Raw genomic sequence first — 24,638 nt, 5'->3', positions numbered from 1 at the left:
TCTCCAGGTTGAGAGAAGTTGGGTTGAAATTGAAGCCAAGTAAGTGCTTCTTGTTCCAGAAGCAGTTTAACTACTTGGGACACATTGTGTCGTCCGAGGGTGTAGCTACGGACTCCGAAAAGGTGCCAGCCGTGGCTGAGTGGCCGACACTTAAGTGTGTGAAGGAAGTGCGAAGCTTTGTTGGCCTCACTTCCTACTATAGGCGGTTTATCCGTGGGTTTGCTTACGTGGCCTCACCGTTGCATACTTTGACTGAAAAGTCAAGAGAATTTGTCTGGACCGAGGCTTGTCAAGAAGCATTTGAGGAGCTTAAACAGAAGTTGCAGGCAGCTCCTGTTTTGGCTTACCCTGTGCCAGACAGTGACTACATCATAGACACGGATGCTAGTGGAGTTGGAATAGGGGCAGTTTTGTCCCAGGTCCACGGAGGCGAAGAGAAAGTTATCGCATATGCCAGCCACAAATTGAGTAGGGCTGAAAAGAACTACTGTGTTACGCGGGGGGAGTTGTTGGCGGTAGTGGTCTATTTGAAACAGTTCAGGCAGTACCTGTATGGTAGGAAGATTGTCCTTCGCACTGACCATGCTGCCCTCCGGTGGTTGCTTAATTTTAAGAGCCCCGAGGGCCAGCTTGCTAGATGGCTTGAAGTCATCAGTGAGTATGATTTGACCATTCAACACCGACTTGGACGAAAGCATGGGAATGCCGATGGGCTGTCCAGGAAGATCTGTAAGCAGTGCAGTCGGCATGATGATGAGGAGGAGGCAGTGGAGGTACCTCAGGTACCTGATGAGTTTGAGGGTGCTGAACCTCCTGGTGTTTTTGTGGGTCAGGGACAAGTTGTTGCTAATCCAGGAGTTCCAAAGGTTGAGATGAGGAGTGTTTTTGCCCAACCTTGTATGCCGAGGGATGCTGTTGGGCAAGCACAGCTGGAGGATCCAGCATGAGTTGGATTGTTAAATCTAAGGAGGAGCTGAGCAGTAGACCTCTTTGGGAAACTGTTTCAGGCACCTCGGCTGCCCACAAAACGCTGTGGTCCCTCTGGGACCAGTTGCAAATGCGCAATGGGGTGCTTTGCAGAAGGTGGGAGTCTGACGATGGGAAGTCAGTCACGTGGCGACTGGTACTTCCGAGGAAGCTTCAAGAAGAGGTCCTTCGTGAGCTTCATGGTGATCGGATGAGCGGTCACTTGGGTGTCACAAAGACACTGGCCAAGGTAAAAATGCGGTATTACTAGCCGGGAATGACCGCTGACGTGAGGTCTTTCATAAGACAGTGCAAACTTTGTGGAAGGAGGAAGTCTCCTGTAAAGAGGAGAGTTTCCCCCTTACAACAGTACGTGGTTGGCGAGCCCATGGAAAGAGTGGTGTGGACTTGCTGGGGCCACTGCCCCGGAGTGACAGTGGCAATTCTTGGATCATGGTGGTCGGGGATTACTGCTCCAAGTGGATGGAGGCATATCCCCTCCCCGATGCCAGGGCTGAAACCGTGGCAAATAAATTTGTCACCGAGTTTGTCTGTAGGTTTGGGATTCCTTTGGAAATGCACTCAGACCAAGGGACAAACTTTAAGTCGGCTGTCTTTGGTGAGATGTGTCAGGTTTTGGGCATATCCAAAACTCGAACTACAGCGTACAACCCAAAGTCCGATAGACTGGTCGAGCGATTCAATAAGACTTTGATCAACATGGTTGCTGTGATGATTGAACCAAAGAGGAAACAGCGTGACTGGGATGAGTGTCTGCCATATGCATGCTTTGCATATCGATGCACTCCCCAAGAGTCGACTGGTGAGTCTCCGAATATGATGATGCTGGGGAGGGAGACCAGGTTGCCAGTGGACTTGGTAATTGAGGGTCCTACAGTGGAGGACCCGGTAAAAACAGATTTTGCACGAGGGTTGAGGCAGAATCTGCAGGAGGCTCATAGCAGAGCTAGAGAGTGCCTCAAACAAAGTGCCAGGCATCAAAAGCGGAACTACGTCCGCAAGGTGCATGGAGGAGGGTTGGTGGAAGGTCAGTTCGTCTGGCTTTTCAATAAGTCCAAGAAGAAAGGGAGGTCCCCGAAGTTAGAACTTCGCTGGGATGGACCATTTCTGGTGGTCAAGAAACTCTCTGATGTAACTTACAGGATTCAACGGAAGCCTGGAAGTAAGGCTTTTGTAGTTCATGGAGACAGGCTCAAACCATACACTGGCGAGACCCTAAAACCATGGCGATATGAGCCGAAGGTGATTGAGGAACCCTTAATGCAGGAAATAGCAAGGGGTCCCCAATCTATTGGCGTAGAGCTTGTACATGATGGAGTGAGTAAGGTTCATGGAAGAAGTAATGAGCCTCCTGAGGCTCAAACGGTTGGTCCTTCAGGATACAAGGACGAGGGGAATGGCCCGACAGACGCTCCCAGAAGGTACCCTCAGAGGGAACACCGGCTCCCGGCACGATATAGGGAGGATTTGGGGAAACTATAAATTGTGTTAAAAGTTCCCCAGGAGGAGAAGACTGACAGAGACGAGGAAGGGAAACCAGCGAAGAGGATGAAGGTTGCAACCATAGAAGAGAAGATCTTCCGCAAAACCTTCCTCGATGGCAGGCTGATTCGAGAAGAAGTCCACCATCAGGCATACCTGAGACCTGTCGATGCCAATGAGTATCTCTCAGTTGCAGAAGGCAGCACTTAATTTTTATTTGCTTCTATCTTTTGTCTATGACTAGCAAGGAAAAGCACTTTGTAAATATGTTTTACTTGTGTTACAGGTTAAAGTTAACTTATTTCTTCAGTGTAGTTTGAAGTGTTGAGGATCACTAAAGGTTTTGCTACTAGTTGAAGTTTATTTTCATGTCAGAAAAAAACAAGGACGTTTTAATTGTATAAATAGCGGGAGAATTTTGAGGTATATTATGAACTTAGTGGAGAGTACACTTGTGAATAAATTATGCTAATTGTAACGAGGTGTATTAGGTAAACCTCAGGTTTGTTTTGTATAAAGTGAGTGATTTCCACATTGTGTAAGTGATGTTATAAAACTGGTGTGAGGTTTATGGACCTCATGACAGGGGTTATAACTGTATTTGGGTTTATTGATCTTGGGGTTTAGGTAGACCTCATGTTGTTGTTGTAATTGTATAATAGAGCCCTGTTTCTTATAGTTTTAGATTAAGCCATTTGGCCCGGGACGGACCAAGCTTAGCTGGGGCCTGTGTGACGAAACAGGGGTAGGCATGAATGCCAGTCTAAGTCATGATTTATTAAGCATTGCGTTGACCAATCAGCGTTGCGTAGAGCACTAGGTCTGGGCGCTTGCGGCGTGCTTAGAGCGCGAACAATCAGTTAGTGAGTTTCGCTGCTGGGTTGCAGAGTGGCAGGATCGTGGAAGACACTGTCTACCATTCTGTGCTGTGACTGTGCGAGGTATAGCGTGGACGTTGCACCAGGGGCGCTGCGTGTAGTGACTATAACTGGTAGGTGTAGTAGCGAACCGTATTGGGTCTAGATTACTTCAGTGATAGAGCTGAGTGTCGTGAACCTAGGCTTGGAGCTAGTGGTCTTTCCTGTTGGATTGCTTGTCGTCTGTAAGCACTGATAGTGGGGTGACGGCTGGAAGGCAATCTTGTCATTGTGCTAACTAGCATTGATGTTTACTTGATGTACTCAGATCGCTGTGAGGGTAATTTTCCTTTCGTTAGATCGACCCTGTTTTGCATGACACTCTGTGTCATTTGTGTGAGGGCTATCACTATTTAGTGAGGTAACCCTTGGGTTGTAGGCTTGCTGTGTTTAAGTTAGTCGGGTGGTTAGTTCACCACGTGAGGCATATTGTATTGCCTTGTGAGGTGTATTGTGTACATAAACCTTGTGTGATTTATATACCTTATTGATTTTTATTGCAATAAATCCAATACTTGATTATTGTCCTTGGAAATCCTGTGTCACTGTGAGGTTTATTTAGGTTTCCCTGTGTTTCATTACTGTATTGCCAGATAAATCCAGTCTTTCCTAATTGGTGGTAAACCTCCACCCAACGAACTGCCCCTAGGCTTCGTCCGCCGTTCGTTAACTGATATCCCCCCTTATGTCAGGGTAGCCGCTCATCCTTGCTCAAGGTTAATAAATATATTTGTGGGGTTGGGCCAGGTCAATTCCATCCCTGATCCGGCTGGTTACTGGGTCCACCACAAAAGGTGTCAGTTGCATGCACCACAGAAATTACCAACCTATTTGCGTTATTTGGACAGTCAGGGCCTGTATGGATGAATTCCTCCATCTACCTAAATCTTGCCGGTATTGGAGGTGGGGGAGGGAATGGGGCAAGGTGGATGTGTAAGACATGCCAGGCCCAAAAAAAAAATGAAAAGTGAGGTGGGGGATAACACCATTAGACACTGTATAAGGTCAATGTTCGTGACATTGATGTACATGTACGTATGCAGCATCTCATACGTACATCAGAGGGGCCTATCTGTGGCTTTTTATTGCAACAAAAACTTTGGGGGCTGTTTGGTGAAAATTCATTCGATTTCTGCTGGTGATCTGGAGTGCCAAAAAACTTCGGAGAAAGCGCGATTTGGTACTGTCAATCACACTCCAAAAGCTGCTCCCGTTGGTTGTCCCAAGCTCCCACTCCCCGATCATAGGGTTTCAAGAATGGAAGGTGACAAAATCAGTCTTTCTGGTCAATCACGCCGGTACCTGGGAAGCTAATACCTGATAAAGATTCCAGATTACAAGCGGCAAATAAGACATTAAAGGAAATGTGCCTCCATAAAAATACGACGCTCGTCGGTTACTCATCACCGTGACTTGTTCCAAGACATCACTGACATCAAATCTAGTCGGTTTTTGACCACCATGCCTGTTCAAATTCGAAAACGGAGAAGTTCTGGGAAGCCTGTGCCACTGTTTCCCTGCATAACGTGTAGAGAGGACGTTACAGCTTGGCAGCATGCAGTGCAAAAGTGTCATTTACCAAATGCTAAAATGTAAAAGTGGCCAAAATAAAAATTTCCAAAAAGTTAATCACGCTCCTGGGGTTGGGTCCGAGTTGACTCAGGGTGGGTCCGAGTTAGTCGTGGGTCCGAGTTGGTCGTGGGTCCGGGTTAGTACTGGGACCGAGTTGACATAGGTCCGAGTTGGTCGTGGGTCCGAGTTGGCATGGGTCCCAGTTGGTTTGGATCCGAGTTGACTCAAGACCAACTCACCACGTGGGGTGTGCTGTTGTAGTACAGTACAGTCTAGTAGCGATTTCCTCAGCCGAGCCGTTCAGTCCATGCAGCGCGATCGCGGGGATGTGCTCACTACGGCGACCCGCGCTTGCGTGGCGCAGTTGTTTTCTAGGATTACCATAGATAAACACTCGTCAATGTCGGAGAATAAATGTTTAAAAAGTTGTTTGGATGTTGAGTGATTATTATAAACGAGAGTCCCCAAGTTATGAAGTCACGGAGCACATAAAATGTGTAGGCCTATTACAATAAACTTAACTTGCTCGGCTGTGGCGACATGGGTTATTTGCCCACTTTTTATTTATTTTCGTGTTGTAGTTTGGCACAAAAAATCAACAATGAAATACTACATGCAGTATTTTGTTACCGAAAGGTTTCTTACCATTGACGAATAAGATAACTGCTTAAATTGTACGTGTATTTCGGTGTGACATATCGGGTCAGTTTTCACTTGGGCTTCTGATGACATGTTACTTTCTGCGGTCACATGGTTATTCGAAAAAGTCAGCGATTGGACTGTCCATGAATGGGCATGCAGTAGCAGTCAGGATGTCCGAAATCACGGTACATACATTTGCCAATACGTGTAAACGTAAATTTACATTCAGGAAAACACGTAGATACATGCTCATGTACATGTGCACATATTGAGCATCCTTTCAAGTGGGTGAATTTAATTTTTAAACGCTTACAACTTACAATATAAGACATATTGGAGAGCGCTATAGCGGCAATCTATTGTAATTCAGCTGTTCGGTGTTCAGTGCTTGCCTGCAACCTCCACCATAGCCAGGTTTTGATTTCTTCTGTCGCACTGTACTTTGCTCAAAACCGAGAAACATACTGCATTGAAATTTTAATGCCGTCTTCCTCAAGTAATCTGATTACTCCTGGGAATTTCTCTCAGACTGATTTTCCTCCACTTTCCATATTCAGAAATGCGAATGTTTGAAACCACAGAGAACAAAAACTTCCTGATGTCTACATGTACATGCACAAATACTACTAAATGAAGAAAGCTTGCAAAATTATTTTCCCACTACCAGAGAAAATCTGTGAAAATCTTTTCCCCCTTGTGAGAAAAAGTGCGAAAATCTTTTCCCACTTGTGTGGAAATCATTTCCCACTTGTGGGAAAGTCTGTGAACATTTTTTCCCATTGTGGGAGAAAGTGTGAAAATCTGTTCCCACTTGGGGGGAAAATCTGTAAAGATATTTTCCCACTTGTGTGAAAAGGTGTGAAAATATTTTCCCACTTTTTCACAATTTGTGAAATGAAAAGGAATTCCCGGGGAAGAGAAAAAATGTGAAAAAAATTTCCCCATTTTGGTGTTAACTTTCAATCGCAATGTACTGTACACACTGCTTGGAAGCATTCTGGCGATGACGTCATCCAATCAGCCTGGGAGCGTGAATGGCCAAAAGCGGATTTTTTATGGGTGGAAAAACGCAGGAACCTTTTTATTAATTTTTGGGTCACAATTAATGGGGTAAACATTAAATTTACAATGTTTTTGAAATGGTTATGTTTTTATTGTTATTTTGAAAAACTTCACGTGAACTAAATACTTCCAACTTCTGTTACCCTTTAATTTACTGTACTTCAACTATTTTGGACTGTGTAAAGAATTTATGCGAGGCTGCATTAAATGATAAGAAAAGCTGACAAAACCAACTCCTTTTGTGCCTGTCAGGTGTCAAACAAGAACTTTCATTCACCTAAACACTCTTGAATTTATAAACTTCTGTTTAATCATTGATTTTACAGTCCAGATTTTCAAGGCACAGTGAAGGTGACAGGAAAATTTGAAAGCGTAAATGCAAATAGTAACTTGACTCTTGTTACGTTATTGAATCTCTTGACAATGTGCTTTTTTGCCAAGCCATCCAACCAGCTTTTACCAAAGTTACATGAATAGGGCATCATTATCATGTGAGCCGAGTTTCCTGTTATTATTGCCGTTTTCAGTGCTGGATACGGATGCAGCATATCTTAGGTAGGTCGCCTTACTCTACAATAGGACACACAACTAAAAGTATACCTTACATAACCAGTACCGACCACTTTAGGCGAATGCTCAGTACAAATGCACACAATTTAATACTTTTGTTTGACATTGCATGATAAAATGGCTGAAGTCCAACAACTGAATAGGTGAACAATAGTGGCATACTTCAGTTGATAAAACCTAATACCTGATGCAAAAATTAAACCCATGAACAAACTTCAGGTGATGGTACATAAAAGGTGAGCAGCTGAAGGCAGCATTGAGAAGAACCTTAAATATATAGCAGCATAAACTCTGCAGTGTCACCAAAAGATTATCTACTTAAGTTAAATTGCCATAAAAATAGGTTATTACCATTTACAGTTGCAAAGGCAGTTATTTACAAATGTTCATTTTCTTTTACAAGTATCTTAATACTGAGTCTGCATCACTGTAAATAATTAGGATCTCTGTACATCATTAAATCTTCTCAATGATTACATCAACCATGCGTATCATACATGTAATATAGGCTGAAGCATCACAATAAACCTTCCTCGCATTTGCTGTTCTCCAAAATATATAGGAAATATATTACTTATTAGGTCAATGTCAGTGTTGCCAGTATGGCATTTTAAATTGTCACGTTCAATTGACGTAATTACATGTACAGTTTGTACATGTGTACAAAAAGTTCACACACTTCTTCCAACCCAGTTTACATGATCCATATCAGTTGCTTCAGTTTGTACATGTAGATGTTCCCGACTGCACCTAACCCTTATAAATGGACTTTCATATCAATTGGCAGTTTCTATGGATCAACTAGGATAGGAGGATTCAGCATACATGCACCCATTCTTATCCACTATTGCAGTAGCAGGCAAAAAGATCACACAGCACCCGACAGAATAATCAAACCATTGCCCAATTAGGCTACTTAACAAACCAATACAAAATTGCAGTTTTGCAAATGATTTTAGGACAGTGCTTTCAGTGATGACAAAAGGAACCCAGCAATTACTGAGCCAACCAATGATTCTTAAACACACTCTATGGCTGAACATCCTAATTCATCATTGTCTCAATTTATCAAGGCATGACCATGTACATCAATTTACAAAGTCATACAAGGTGTCAGAAACAAGTTATGAAAGTTAATTTCACAAGAAGAGTTTTTTTCAAAATCCACATCAATATTTCCGAGACAGAATCAATTCACATTGTACGGAGCAGTAAACATGACCCAAAACACAACTTTTCAGGGATAAAACTGATGACTTAAAATTTAGAGATTTAAGGAGTGCACCTGCTTTGTATGGACTCATTACATTTATTAACCCCCTAGGGTGTATGTAAAATCATATTGAAATCGGAGGATTTGAGACTGTTGGGGTTAAACAAACAACTGATGCACCAAATGTAGACTGCATATAATGCTCCAAATATCAGCCTCATTAGAGGTTCAGCACAGGTAAATGCATGATGACCCCAACAGGCAATGTTATGTATCAACTAGAACCATCTCTGAATTCTTAGGACTAGACACATCAATAAGGCAAGATTCTTTGAGATAATGGAACACTATCACATCTTCCATCTCAAAACTTATTTTTATAGTGTGATCAAAGCTATCATACAGGTTCCCACAATATTTGTCTCCTTCCTGGAGGTGTGATGTACTTCTTGACCTTGATTCAGGGAAGACATCTTCACATAAATCAAAGGTATCTAAGACACAGTCCGGCAGTGTTCCTCTGACACGTGGGTGGTGTCTGTGCCAACCACGGTGATTGTGCATCTTCATCGTCTTGCCTTCATGGAAGGAAACTGACAAATTCTCATCGGTAATGGAAGCTAGGAATTCTTCTCTATCTCCAGGTGAGAGCCTGCAGCAAAAATGATACAAAGAACACAAGGCTACAGTGCCAAGGAAGGAAAAGAAAATTCTCGGGCCAACAGTCATCAACAGCAGTTCAACTATGTAGAGTACATATACATGGACTAGCACTTGGAAAGTTTTCATCAAGCATAAAATTATATGCAAATAATTTTTTTAGATCACATTATTATCTAGTGCTTAGTTGTGCAAAATGTATTCCATCAAGGATTCAGGAGGGGGACGGGGGCCAATTTCCCCCCCCCTTTTTCAAAGTGAGGGGGGGGAGGATGGCCCCTGCACCTTTTTTTTACAGAACCTATAATAGTGCAAGACAAAGTGGATCGGCCTATTAATGGCTGATGCTTGATGGTCTCCTCACTTTGAAAATCGTTCGACCACTGTTGGTGGTGTGCATTGGAATTTAATTTACTCATGAATTTGAAGTTTGCAAAGTCCTTGGAACCTTTGTCAAATGTCGTCCTAAGAGAAACATTGTATTATCAGAAAAAGAAGACAAAAACTGCAAGGGATATAAAAAAGTTCCTTGGAAAAACGGGATGCTGTCTTTACATGTACAGTGTTCTCATTATTGGTTTTTGACTGCATGAGTGTGTATACACGTATATTCTCTGGATGGATTTTCTGATCCATTTCAGCGTTGCCATGGGCACTCAATGGGAAGGTGATGCCTGTGTCTTCAAGCTATTAAGGCTCATTAATTTGTCTTCTACATGTAGCTTGCTGTAGTTAGCCTTGTCAGTCTCTATCAATGATAGCAAATTTTATCTCTCTCTCAAACCATACACAAACTCAACAGATTTCATACATGTACAAATTAGATTGATTCGTGAATTTCCACAAGGACTTTGAAAACTTGACCATTAACATTTTTACAGGAACAGCATTTCATCTCAGCAAGTTTATAAAGTGAATATAAATCTGAGTTTATTCAATTTAATTTTTTTAAAATTATTGTAGAAATGATAACTGGATTTACCGTATCAGTATAAATGAGCTGGGAAATAAAGTAACTGACCTTTCTAGTAGACTGGCAGCAGGAGTGTGTTCCAGCATGTGTCTAATCAGACCCATCAGTTGCTTCCAAATCCGATGAACATCACGATGAACTCTGGGTAGCATTTTGGCAAACCTGAACAGGAAGAGGACTTGAATTCAGTTGACATGCAGAAGCAAACATACACTCAGTGTTTGCTGAGCCAAGTCCCTTTATGAGCTAGGCATGAGGAATATCTAAGCATGTCCAAGTCTGTATTGCAAGTTAGCCACATTGTTCCCTGCAACTTTAATACACACGCATACAAATCAGAAATGTTTTATGTTGCAATTGAATTAAAAATGGCAAAAAAGCAATAATGAGTGTGCAGATTACTTGAATGGAGAATATTAATTACAAAGCTTCTCTATGCCATGCCAAAACCAGTGCAAACTGCTTGCAAGGAGTCTACAAAGAGGCCATGAATGTACAACTGCTGCTCTAAGTACATGTTTAGAACTGGAATCAGTTGGTTTTATGATTGACAGGATTAATAACTTAAGACGTTCAAATAGCACTGACCTGACTGTGAAGAGTACCACTGTCTCAAATGTGATGACATATGGAAGCGCCATGAATGATACTGCCTTGAACATCTTGAATTTGAATAAATAATTCAGCAGAGTGTTGTCCAGCATGATGGCCTCTCTGATAGCTGCAAGACAGGCAACAGTTTAGCATGGTTAATACTGCATTTTTAAAAATCACTCACGTCACCCAGGCTACAGAAATGCCTTCAGTTCAATGAAGAGAGATCACAAAAAAAAGAAGTAACAAGACAAGAACTGTAAAAGCAAAACACGTGGCAAAAATCATGCGCTATGAAATCACTCTTCAAGTGCCTATAAAGCTACATGTAGGCCTGATCATGAAGCAACAATGTATCAAACCAAAGATGCTCAATAGATGATTTTTATCAAATTTGAAATATGGAAGACAAAATTGTGTTTATGAAAAGGTCTTCTGATCAGGATAAGGATTCAATATGACCGACAAGGATCAAAAGTTGCTGAAAATGTGTCCCTTCCTCATTTAACCACTTGCTGCCGGGTTGCTGGAAAAATGCAGTGCACACATACATGTACGGGACATTTTCAAGATTTTCAGTTTTCAAAATTTTTCAAAAATTCATCATTTCAATTAATGGACGTTTACACCCACACGACTGTCTGATAGCTACTCTAATCAGACAGACAAAATCTATTGACACCCGAGTATTTCAGCCGGGCCTGCAGCCTTGTAAAAAGAGCCCAGGTTGTGCTGTGTTGTGTAATTTTCTTTTGTTCACGAACCTGGCACAGTGCACTGCTGACCTCTTTTCAATAGGGGCCAGACTAGCGTGCAGCGGTGCTGTGTGGCTCATCGCTGCTGTGGTGGAGCGCTTCTGTCCCCGGTGGCAATCCGCTCGCACTAAATGCCCCAAACCATGGTATACTGTTCCCAGTTCCCATTGTCCGAGTTCGGAGACCCTGGCCACGCGTATAAAGAATACGTGTCCGGTACCAGAAACCCTGGCGGCAAGTGGTTAATTGGATGTCCTGGTAGCATATGCAAAACACTGGTTCCAAACCATCCAAGAGCAATTTGTCGGTTAAGACTACACTGCAAAGTGGCATGTAGACATTGTGTACCTTACAAAACACTTTGTGGATCAATGACCTACCATTTGTGACCTGGGGTGGTAGACTTCCTTTTAACATAGTTTGTTCTGCTCTGATTTTACAATCTTCACACTCATCCTCATCTTCAAAGAAGTCTTCATCATTCCACTCTTCCCACGTTTCATTATCACTTGCTTCCAGAATGTCTTGTAGAAGTTGTAAGTCAGTGCTGAGTGACTGTAGAGAGGATCGGGATAACAGAGTACTTCGAAGTGACATCTGAGCATCTGATAGCCGGCGACGTTCACTGCTCAAACCACTGGAGGATTGCGATCTGCTTAAACTTAGATGCCGATTGCATGGAACTACAGCTGTCAAGAAATCATCAAAATCAGTGGCAAATTTCAAACCAATTCTGCATTTTTTTGAAATGATTTTTGATGGAATGACCCATACACGTACATGTAGGTGTGCCAATCTTTCTTCATATGTTGCGCATGAATATAACAATCAATGAAAGTAATGTTTTCAGATCATAAAACAGACATTGCAGGAAGTCTTTTTCACGGTTCAACTTTTTGTAGAATTTGTTATCACAGACAGATCCCTTAAACAGAGTTGGTCAAAAAATCATGATAACATAGCATTCTAAAAGTGAAAAGATTAATGCATACATGTAGCAGGAGTTCACCCATTGTCAGATGGAGACTTGGACATGTCTACCTCTGCTGTTTACCAGCCAACCATTACTAACCATGTGATTGTAGGTAACGTAGTGTATCATCATATCCTTGCTGACATAACTTCCTGAGCTTCTCTGGTTCTGGTGGATACAAAGCTCTTGACAAACGCCAGAAATTAGTAGAAGTCAAATGAATATTGATGTTTGCTGAGGTAAACTGAAGGTAATCACCAAACTCCTGAGAGGATGGACATATATCAAAGTCCCCTGAGAAGGGACAGATTGTGACAGTGTCTGGACTCAAGACAGGACAATTGTTGGAGATGCCACCATCCCAATATCTCTGTAGACAAAACAAAGACAAAAGAAAGATAAGTAATAAATATGTCAATAGCCGTGTTTCCAATGGCCTTTTTTGGGTTAACCATGTTAACTTATCGCGACTTTCATGTAGAATTACAAACTTAAATCTAATGGGAACACACGGTAAACTAACGTCCCTGTCAACTTAACGCGATTGCGATATAAAACTAACAGGCTGAAAAGGGTCGTGGAAGATTTCAAGGCAGCTACGGTAAGTTAGCAGGCGTGCAAAAAAATCCAACTGACTGCAACCATGCTAAACCTAAGAACCAGACTACTGCCTCTGTAGAGATTGATAGTGGGCACGCGAAAATGGTTGTATGGTTCCCAGTCACAGCGAATAAACGTTCCGTTACGGTTAAACAAATGTCCACGTGGGAATGTTTGGTACACGTACATGTAGATTGACACGAAGGAATGACATAGTAAGTTTCTGCATGCCCACGGAAGAAAAGGTCTAATGGGAACACGGCTAATGCAGAGTCAACATAGGGAAAAAACTCTTTTCTTGAATTTTTAAACCTGAACTGAAAGTCATTCATACAATGAATGAACTGAAACAGATCAATGCTCATGCACTGGAATATCTAAGATAAAGGTGTACATGGAGTTTCGTGCACTGAAATTAATCAAGATTCTACCTAAATATATCCACATTGTAATTAACTGTGGATCAACTTAAAGGAATCAATCATCAGGAGTTTCCACTTCAGGTAGTTCCATAAGACAAACCTTTGGCAAAAGCAACACTTACTGTTCCTCTGAATGTAGGCGGGATTAATCCCGAGTAGCATGGCACAAAGGCACTGCATAAAACTGCCTGCAAAGTAAATGAAAAATAAACATACACCCATTGATCTGTTTTTGTTGGTTTGGGTTTTTTTAATCCTGAACTGAAAGTCATTCAATTGAAATTGACAACATAAAAATTTATATTCAGTTGTGTCTGCAGGTACATGTAGCCTTGCTTGATTACTAATACTACGGTATCTTCTGGCCTACCGTAATTTAATGACTGGATCAGTGTAAGAGGAATGTGCATTACTCATAGCCATGTACATGTATTGTGGGTTTTTTCTGGCTATATAAATGTACACTGAAGTTAACAGTCGTCTGTCAATATTTTTCTTGATTGGTCACACTAAATCCACTCAATATTTGGCAACTACATGTATTAGGCATGGTACTGCGTAACTACCTACATGTACACATACATGTAGGTATAATCTAAGGAGATTTGGTTCATTGGGAAATAGCTCAACCATGCAAAATCAGGTAACATACAGTGCCCTTTGCACACAACCTTAACAATCCTTCCATGAGTTTTCTCAATGTAGAACATGTTGTCCATTACCCCTAATCCCAAACACTACACTGTGCATGTACATCTGTATGTAAATGTACCTAGTATGACTACACACCAGTACACAGTACTGCAGTTAGATAAGGTCTTATAAGAAACACTTGGTGATCAGGACAGGTTCTGTCTGACCCTATTTTTCTGAAATGCAATTCTGCAAAATTTTATTAGCTTTGAAAAAATATTGAATTGAATGATACTGATTCATTTAAGCAACCCCATTGATCCCATCAGAACAAAAAGAACTTTAGAAACTCATCAGGGCTTGCTCCATAACTTGAGCTCTGCAGGTGTAAGATGGTGGAAATGGGTGCCATGAAAGGAACTGGGATAGAAATTGTCAATATGTCTCTCAATCACAGCAATATATGTCTTGACAACTTGTGTTACCAATCTGTTAAAGGAATCATGATAATCATGATATTGTTGTCATGAAAGATTGAGTTATTTTCATGGGAAGAGTTTGCTTAATTAGTACTTTTCGTCGTTGATAGACATTTTGGGAACTGCAGTTCCTACTTCCATGCTGTAACACAGGCAGAGTGCATGTACTAAAAATAGTGGCATTGGGAATCTAGTCAATTCTTCCCTTCCTGGCACATGTAATTTTCTGACCCCAAGCATCAAGTTATCCATGTTCCAAGTACAGCAAATGCATTTTGTTTTTTGGTCAAACCACCATGGCCTAACCTCTAAATCAAATGGAATTATCAATTCTACAGCCCCCATGCCAGTGTTTCCACTCTACCCGAAAATTACCGAAATTTGGGTGTTCTTTGGGTAACTTTCGGGAAAGAGAATAATTTCGGAAAATTCAGAAAATGAAGGAATAATTTTTAAAATTGAAATTAGAGATTCCCTTTCTTTTTCTCTAAGGCGAATTTTAAGTGCTATATAACAGTGTTCAATGGTGCTACTGTGGTACTGAGGTGTCACGGCAAAAGCATGGGATGCGTGCGTCAATTAGACTAGCCCTTTAGTCTGCAGTTAGGTTGGTACCGTGGTTTTAAGTTCGTTTTCATTAACCCTAACAGTCCTAAATCCTTCACCTGTTGGAGGACTGAGGACTGTTAGGGTTAAAAATATATATACTAGCTCGTGAGAAAACACGACACAGTCATGCAGGAAGCACTTTTGAAAATTTTGGGAAATACCCATCAAATTTCGGGAAATTCACGATTCCATTTCATGAAACTTTTCTTTGACCTTTTGACGCACTGCCTTATGCTGGAGATTTTATCTTTGGTCTAACAATGGTCTACCCACAGCTTTGCTTATCAATGGACAAGATTTATACATGTACAATATTATATAACTTGCATTAAGCTGAAGTATAGCATGTGTATTGAAGTCCTTACGCTGACCTTCAGACACATCTGGGCACGTGTTCAGACATGTGACTTAACACCTGGAGTAACCATGCATATGTACATGATGTAACGGCTTCAGTACATGTACATGTACCTGTACATGTACAGCAGGTGAATGTGTTATGCTAGCTGGGACATTTTGCAGTTCAAGTAAACTCTTCATGTACATGTACATTGTACATGTATACATGTACCTACATTTTGATTCTGTATGAGGCCACTCCATCCTTTGTTCCTTTAAACATGATGGTGGTTAAATTGTTCATGAAACATCAGTAAGATGGGTTAGAATCACAAATTTATGTAACCCTGATGACAGTTTTAATTGCTCAAACTTCAAAACCTTCACAAAATTATCAATACAGAAAATCACACATCTCGTATCATTTACATTTGCTGAAGTTACATGAACATACATTACTGTGGAACACCGTAACAATGAACATTGCTATACACAGGTACCGGTACCAAATACATGTATTCTGGCTATACCAAACATCTCTGTAAGCTCCCAAATTTTCACTTTTACCAAATATTGTTTGTACTTTTACCAAACGTTACAAATTTGCTTTTTAAATAAAAGAAAACTGATGACAAAAACTCCATGTATCATTCATGTAGCCTATATGTACATGTACACGTACACTGCATGTAATGTTCATGTGACCACACGCGGTCACGTACAAATGTACATGTACATGTAGAGCGGCTGAGAGTGTACAATACCAGCAACAGAGGTGTGGAAAACCTGGCACGATAATTGCTGTAAAGCTAAGAGATTTGAACTCATAAATCACCAAAACAATAAATAGGTACATGTACGTAGATTGACTCAAGCATTCGTTATTTAATTTACACAAATCTTTCATAAAGATCTTGCCAGTTTTAATCATTTTCCAAAATGCTTCCCTGGCATTTTGTTGCCAACCGTGGATATGTACATGTACCGGTATGCACCTCTACTGTACATGTACATGTACTTGAATGGTTTCTGGCATGGCCCATTTACTTAGTGCCATTTCACCATCAGAAACCACTAGTGTAACAGCGTGCTACATGTACATGCCGCATGTAACTGAGTGATAACTCGAGGAAAACTTGATTTCATTTTGCAATGCTACTTCCAGTGAGGACTACCCCGAAGGGTGAAACATGAAAGGAGATGAACATAAGTTAAAAAAAATCCAGGAATTTCAATGTTTTCTAGTTTAAAGTTTATTTTTTTTGCATGTACATGTAACTGTCCAAAATCAAACACCGAGACATGCGGATTGGAGCTGCACACATTGAATATGGGTCGGACTTCGCAAGTGTGCATTTATGACTGAAAATCGCTACACCGAACAAGCGCTACACAGAATATTTGGTGTAGACTCCGTTGTGTAAATAATAGCAGTGCTCCAATGTACCGGTAGGACATGACAGTTGTAAACATACCTCAATGACTTCTTCCTTCGATTTGAAGTCTGATACAATGACATTGGTCTTGTCCCATACCCTGGTGAGTGACACATGTAATCTGCCAGATGCCAGTTTGTGGATGTCATCTGGAAGAACTTTGTGCATACGCTCATTCATGTAGCCATGGAGATCAAAGAATGGATGGAATGGACCAAGTAGACGAGATCTAGCTTTCTGAACCAACCTCAGCACATTATCGGTCGCCTTACCTGCAGAAACAAAACTTAACATGATGTTACCACACTAAATTTACATGTACCATTCATTTACATTTCAATCTGCTCCAAGCAGGAACAAAAGAGGGCGTGTTTTGAAATGAAACAAAGATCACATGTAAGCAAGCCCTTGCCTTCGAGAAAAAATCCATTATTTTTTGTTTCATTCTGGATGATACAATGAGCATGCAGCGCAACCCTTGAAATGATTATGTCAACCTCGTCCCCATGGACTACATGTAACTCATGCGAGAGTGGGCGCAATATGGCAGCTAATGATTGCCATGGGAATGAGGCCGATTACATACATGTACGATCGATCGCTGGTGAACAAGTATGGATCCCTGTATTCACTTGTTTACAAGTTCATAGATACGGTACTGAAGTTCATCATTTGTAAGGAAAGGAACCCGCCTGCTGGCATTGATACGTTCGAACCATGTACTTTGCTGCAGCATATTTTCTATTTTGGACTTGGTTGATGGGGGAAAAGCATGGGAAAAACTCAAATGTAGCTCAAATTTTATTTGCACATTTTTCAGGATCTAGATTACACAAGCCTCAAATTAAGTGCATGGCTTGATTGGCACCGTCAGGCCATGCTTGAAAAAATGGGCTGCAATTTCACAAAGCTTGCCGTGCAAAACACAGCTGCATGGCTCACTAGCTAAAACGCTGCCGCAGGGTACTGTACACGGTACGTGGCTGGATCGTTTTGTGCATGTAAAACATGATCGCGCTGCAAAGGAGTGTCAATTATAACTCCTGAAAGTCAAACAAAAAATCTTGCTACGCAGAACTGATTGTATTGTGTAATGGAGATTCTGGCCTGTCTTATGCAGTGTCTCGCTGTTCTGGGAAAACTTCAAAAATTGAGAAATTTAGTGGGAAAAAGACCAAGTGATCGATTGGAAATGGAAATAATATACCATTTTAGCAACCACTTTGAGGCTAAATTTCATATTTATGTAGGCCTAGCATTTCTTTTAATGATGTCCACACGTTCAATTTGTCTTATTTCACAAGAGAAATGAGAGGCAGTCATGTTTTAATTTCAAGTTATTTCAGGAAGACCACCGACCTGAGGTTGTTTTTACCCTCCAGGTCTAGCCTATGTGAAGACAAAATACTATGGTTGTAATTAGAGTCCGAAGTACACGTGCCATGCCTGGTACAGTTTCCCCAATAACACTCGAGGGGCGGGGTGGAATTCTCAATTGCGATTGGTCAAACGCAAACGTACCTTTCCGACTCATATTCAAGGACCAATGGGAGACGGTTCTGTATAATGTATGCACTGCAACGATGACGCCCGAATGTCACGCGATATATGCGCTGGCACAGTTCCAACAACTCCATGGATGCCCGCGTTTGTTTACATTTTATCCAAGAATTCCCACGGTTGAATTTACGCGTCCAAATCTTACTTCTGTCAAATTCGATGTTACCTCAGTTTAAAAAAAATTCTGCCGAGACTGATAACTTATTTCGGGTGCCACAGAATGCAGAAGCCGGGAACATGAATAGGTAATACAACGACACGGACTTGCACTTGCAGATAGTCAACTTTGCCGAGTCAGCATAGGCAGACCATGGGCAGAGCAAGGACCATTTTTATCAACATCGTCAAAGCTGGCTGCTAGGTTCCAGACCTGCTATGTAGCTGGCAATGTTTGGTATGCAGTCCTGGGAACTCGTAGTTGTTTAACAGAGCTCATACCTATAAAAACCCTTTGTCTTGTGCATAAAAAGGAAACTGCAAACATACTGCCATGCCACTGACCACTAGCTGACCGTCTGAACGGTATGTACAGTGTACTTACCGAAGTCGATATCTGCTACAATACAACAAGCCACTAACGCGCCGGCCGAAGCACCACTGATATTTCGAATCAGATTTGGTGCATGTTCTTTGAAACAACTGGCCACACCAATATGATAGATGCCTAGAAAACCGCATCCAGAAAATGCTAAATCCATGCTTAAATTACGCCGAAAGTCTGAAGATGAGACTCAACTTCGTCGCTCTACTCCATTCTGCCTAACTGAACACATACTGAATGGGCCTACTTGTACATGTACTGTGCTGTTATGTATTTCCGTGACGTTGCGATAACCGTACCGGCGCTTGGCCGGTGCACGTGTCCCAAATGCTGCCTACTGATTGGTCACACCCCCACAGCGTCACCGTTCCGCGGATGTGCATTATGCATAATACATGTACAGTAAGTCAGTATGCGTATGGGTCTAGTCCACTAATTCAAGCCCCATTGAAAACAGTGTAAAATCAGCACCGTTCAGGGCCCAATAGCATGCACGCCAACATCCCTGAGATTTCTGAAACACAAATGAAATTCTTGTCTGGTCACTTATCTTTCAATTTCTTATAAGACTTAAAGGTTTTCATGGTGAAAGAAACTAGATCTATAGTAAAGATTGCGGTAACACCATGTATTTATCTCTTCTTTGAGTATGTGTGGTTCTGAGAAGAACCGGGGAATAACTCGACGTTTCGAACAGTGTACTCTGTCTGTCTTCTGGAGACTGCAGGATTCCAACTGGGAGTGGAGCTTATATAGTGTAGAGAGGGATCCAGATGTAGGGATTAGCTCGGTGAGGCGTTAAGGCGGGAACAGTGATGGCGGGAACAATGGATGCTGCACTGGATCCTGGGGCTGCATGCCCTGTGTGAGTGTTTACCGGAGCATGTCAGTTGGAGTTGGCAGTGGGAGAGTGAATAGCTGGGTGCCAAGGGGTATAGAAGACCCATAGGCTGACTGAGGGGGAAACCTAACTAGGGAGTCCTAGGGTATAGGAGACCCATTGGACTGGGATGTGAGGATGGGGCGCCAGATATCGCTGATGTTGAAGCCGATGTCTTGGGGAACTGTGTCGTGCTTGATGATTTCCATGGCTTCTCTAATGCGGCGGGGATACCATCGTTCGATGCTGGTGATAAGTTCAGCTTGGCTCCAGTTGATTTGATGGTCTTCAGTGTGGGAGTGCTTAATTATTGATGACTTTTCCAGCTCTCCCTTCCTACCATGGGCTTTGTGCTCGTTGATTCGGGTAGGGAGGTCCCTGCCCGTCTCGCCGATGTACACTTTGCCGCATTGGCAAGGAATTCTGTACACCCCCGGTCTGCGCTGGGGCTTCTGTCGGTCCTTGTGCGAAGTAAGCAGGTGATGCAACTGAAGTGGGGCTGTGTGAAAAACTTCTGCTCTCATATGAAAGCTCAAAGACCCAGGGGGTTGATCCTGGCAACGATTTACACAATCTCACCATTTTGGGGGCCAAACAATTTCCTTTTTCAAGAGATACTGTGGAAGGGGGCACTTTTAATGCTAATGAGCTGGTCAGAAATTCTCACTTGAATTGGTCTGCACCCGTATGTGTACAATGTACATGCACATGTACATGTACATGTAATTACAGCAATAACTGAGTAACAATGATGCTAACCGATGTCACCTTATCCTTTGAAGTTTTAAACAACCAGCCATCCGTATAAGAAACGTTAAAACTCAATGTTTCCAGGTACCGTTCACCATAGCCCAAACCTACAATCATTTCTTTCACGCAAACTGCACAAAATTGCGATTATTTTCCCCAGCACATATGATACCAGTGATACTATAAAATTGTCGAAGCCCTGAGGAACTTTAAACGTAACGCTCACTTGAACAGCCATCTACCTCTCCTTGGCTGAGTGTTGCTTAAATGGGAGCTGATCACTGATCAGCGACTCTTATCAAGATCAAACTAAAGAGCGTTACCAACTGAAGAGTTTGGAGGTCAGAAAGTAAAATATGAGTGATGTTCCGTGACTGAGAACACCACGATACAGCGCACTAATTTAAGCCTCATGGGAAACAAAATATGGAAACCGTCATGGCTTCTGAATTAAACAAAAAATAGAAACCGTCATGGCTTCTTAATTAAACAAAAATTCAATTATTTCTATGCCCCGAATCTATCAATTCCTTTTCAATTTTGGTAGGCTAGCCAATAACATTAAATTATTCACATAAAACTAACTCAACCTCGAAGACTGATAGTTCCCATGCCTCAGTGCAAGCGGTTATTTTCAAAACGGCATCCCTCTACTATTTCTGGCTTAGGACCATTTTCCAGCCGCAATTTTATCAACTCTGCCCGAAAGCTATAAAAAAGAAACGGCGTAGCCACTTTTCATGCTTATTAAACTATTATTGTCTTTTCATTATTTTTTACGACACTGTACTGTCAATTATTTTACGAATGTAAACTTTACCGTCGATTATTTCCTAGTTTTACAATAGCTGTACAAAATACAAAACTGCACCTCTTCCGATCCAGGAAGCGTTTCACAAGCATTTTCAGTAGAATTCAAAACATATTCTTTCAATTGATTTTAGGAAAATATAGCAATTATAAACTTCGGCGAGTAAATGGACTTTAATTTACATTTAAAAAACTCTGAAATTTACAAAACTGTCAAATGACAATTTCAGATTATCGACAATATCCAAACAAATTGCTGCAAGGTAATATGAATGTTTAAGATAGTTCAACATCTTTGAAACCTTGAAAGAAACTGTACAAATGCATTCTATTTAGGCATATTGATAAAAAATGTTTTCATTGTTTTATCACATTGAGGGTATACTCAGAAGCAACCGGAAGAAACGTGCCCGGGCAGTTCGCACATTTAACGAGTGGAGAATTCTGAGAAATGAACTCGCAATACTGAATCCTGACTTGAACTTGAGTGCCATACGGCGTGAACTCCTCGAGATGACAACCGCTGAACTGTGTTACTCTCTCACCTGTTTCATCCAGAAAGTGAGTAAGGTCAACGGCGAGAAGTATCCAAGTGAAACGCTCTACGAGAAGGTGAGATGCACCCAGCTTTATGTTGCAATGCATGGCAAGGAATATCAGTTATTCAAGATGAGGAATTTTCGCCTTTGAGAAATACACTTGACAACAAGATGACAGAACAAGAATGGAAGATGAGAATAAAATGTGGGAGAAGAAGATTCTTGGGAGTGATACACCACAACAGTAACTGAATATGCCTTTTTGCTTTGAGGGCTGGTGAAGAACATCGAAATCTGCGCTACACAAACTCACAGATTAGCCTTAAGACAACTACCCACGGGAAGGGCTTTCTCAGATACACTGGAGATGTGTCTAGGAGCTACCAACGTAAGGTGGACTGAAACATCGGAACATCACTCCCCAGAATACCCCTTGCATCCGGACATGTTCAAGTTGTACGTCTCGCAGGGGGTATTTAGTAATTTCAAACACAGCATTTATGGTATTCAGGATACAAGGCATTTGTGAACGCCATTTTGAGCTGTCTTCGTCAGGTAAAAATGTGAGAAAAAAGTGTCGAAAAAAATTTCGCATAGTTTAAGGACTTTCATACCCTGGACGTTAGTCGAAATGTAATGTAGACGTCGTCCAACCTGGGCTACGTCTCTACGAGAAGTACATATAAGAAACAGACCATCATCAGGAAATAGCAGGCCGGCATTCTATCTTTGTCCTCTTGCAAAGCCAAATGGTGATAGTATGGTACAGAAATACCAGCTTATCCAAACTTTGCTACCCTTATGTGAAAAAAGCAGGATTGGTTTATTTCTCTAACCAGTCGTTTCGCGCTACGGTTGCATCGCGTTTGTACTTCAGAACTTCGACAAGCAGCTAATCTGTGAGACTACTGCATGGTCACCCCTCCAAGCCCCCGCTCTCTGGCTGCCAATCAGTTTGCTCATTTTTTACCTCACTTTTATTTGTACGGGTATTTCTCTTTTTATGTGTGTGATGAAAGTTCTGAAATAACTTTTTTTTCGTATCTGAATAATGACGTAAGCAAGCAGGCGCACCAACATTCCTCCTACTTAACCTTTCTGTGTTGTTTTGACACCACAAACCAAACTGTGCAATATCAACCCTGAAAGAAGGGCCGAGGAAAAGCAAAACATGAATTCTAAAATTAAGGGGACTCTCTGATCCATCCAGCCGATCAGCCATTCATATGACAGACTTTCCAGAGACAGTTGTACGGGAGCAAAAACTGGTCCCTGCGGTGGTACAGGAAAAATGATAACGCTGATGGTATCAATGCAGTGTATGAACCTTCCCAGGTAAATAAAAAAAAATCAGTTACTAAGAAAGTTCTTCATCTTATTATTTTCGTTTTAAAACCTGCTGTGTTTTGGTTGTCTTCACCTGTCTCTGTAGTGGCAGTGTACAGCAGGAACACCGCTTTTCCGGGGGGATGATAAGCGTTATAATAATTATAATAATTTATTCATTTATAAAGCGCAAATTTCATACAAATATGTTCAAATGCGCTGTACAATGTTAAGCTTGGAACACTGAATACACTTAAACATGGTTGAGCCGATACAAGGGCGCCTCGGGCACCCGCCAAACGACCCATATTCACCAACATCAGTAAAGGGGAGACAGTAAGAAGCAGTTGCAGTTTAGAGGAAACCCCACAGAGGAATATTCTGGGTAAAACCCTCGGAGTCAGGTAGGGACTGGAAACGCAATCCACATGTGGAGCGGGGCCGGGAATTGAACCCGGGACCACAGAGGTGGAAGGCAAGGGAAGAACTACCTTGCCAACCTGACTCCCCATGTACGACCGGAAGTTTGACCACGGGTTTAGGAAGTTGCCACCCAGCCTGCACGATATTATTACTCTCAGAATATTTCGTCGTCAGTCCTCGTTCAGTTGAGTCTTCCTCGTTAACTTCAAGTTCATCAGCAACACACTTTCATTGATATCAGTCCGTGCTTCTAAATAGAACAATGTAGACTCCATTATCATTGTGACTGTGTCTTTCCACTCTGTAGGCGACTTTGTCTTTGTTCCAGTAAATTTCTCAATTATAGAAGTTTCCCAGAACAGTGCATAAGACAGGCCAGAATCTCAACTACATAATACAATCAGTTCTATGTGGCTAGATTTTTTGTCCGATTTTCATTCGATATACGTCTGCGCAGCGCGATCTATACGTGTTTTATATGCACAAACCCGATCAAGCCACGTACCGTGTACGGTACACTGCGGCCTGTTACACGCGTACCTCGGCGTACATGTACATGTACATGCACATGAAAATTTTCGACGGAGCCGGTTTACATGTTCATGTGGTTCATGCGTGTATAGTACATGTCAAACTGAGGATATATACCGTGAATTTCAACATTTTCCCAGCAATTTTGTAATGACAGATAGACCAAGGTTTCACTAATAAACTTCATGTTAACTGACTGTACTTTTGTGTTCGTCTTTCATTCCCGAGTTTAATACTGAATTCGTACGCTTGCAAGGCCGCAAGATAGGCAGCATGGACGAGAAGAGAACAAAATCTAGCGCAAACCCGGGCAAATCTAAAACCTTCATACCTTTCTCCACCACAGCTCACTTTTGAAAA

The 24,638-nt window shown here is 41.7% G+C and overlaps 1 protein-coding gene and 1 long non-coding RNA gene across 3 annotated transcripts; one reads left to right on the top strand and one right to left on the bottom strand.

The window, feature by feature from the left end:
- Nucleotides 1–6,722: 6,722 nt before the first annotated feature.
- On the bottom strand, nucleotides 6,723–19,290 carry LOC110975490 (uncharacterized). Its single transcript, XM_022228025.2, has 8 exons — nucleotides 19,020–19,290; nucleotides 16,958–17,190; nucleotides 13,545–13,610; nucleotides 12,500–12,770; nucleotides 11,808–12,116; nucleotides 10,667–10,799; nucleotides 10,127–10,240; nucleotides 6,723–9,097 (listed from the first exon to the last, which is right to left on the bottom strand). The coding sequence occupies exons 1-8, from the start codon at nucleotides 19,174–19,176 to the stop codon at nucleotides 8,713–8,715; spliced, it is 1,668 nt and encodes a 555-aa protein (XP_022083717.1). The 5' UTR covers nucleotides 19,177–19,290; the 3' UTR covers nucleotides 6,723–8,712.
- LOC147795850 (uncharacterized) lies at nucleotides 18,531–24,479 on the top strand. 2 transcript variants are annotated; one of them, XR_015423507.1, is made up of 2 exons: nucleotides 18,531–18,723; nucleotides 21,838–24,479. It is a non-coding gene; the product is annotated as an uncharacterized LOC147795850 (long non-coding RNA). The 2 variants fall into 2 exon arrangements; XR_015423508.1 differs by having other exon boundaries at nucleotides 18,531–18,872.
- The last annotated feature ends 159 nt before the right edge of the window (nucleotides 24,480–24,638 follow it).

This window comes from Acanthaster planci, linkage group LG20, assembly GCF_054643075.1.
Source record: "Acanthaster planci isolate LZ-2023a linkage group LG20, COTS_SCS, whole genome shotgun sequence".
NCBI classification, from domain to species: Eukaryota; Metazoa; Echinodermata; class Asteroidea; order Valvatida; family Acanthasteridae; genus Acanthaster; species Acanthaster planci.
Note: the sequence above shows the minus strand (reverse complement) of the source record. Positions and strands in the feature narration are given on the sequence as shown.

Coding starts and splice junctions, on each gene's coding strand:
- LOC110975490 (XM_022228025.2), bottom strand. CDS start 19,176: ATGGATTTAGCATTTTCTGGATGCGGTTTTCTAGGCATCTATCATATT. Junction 17,191..19,019: donor TGTAGCAGATATCGACTTCG/GTAAGTACACTG, acceptor TTGTTTCTGCAG/GTAAGGCGACCGATAATGTG. Junction 12,771..13,544: donor CGCCTACATTCAGAGGAACA/GTAAGTGTTGCT, acceptor TTTTGTCTACAG/AGATATTGGGATGGTGGCAT.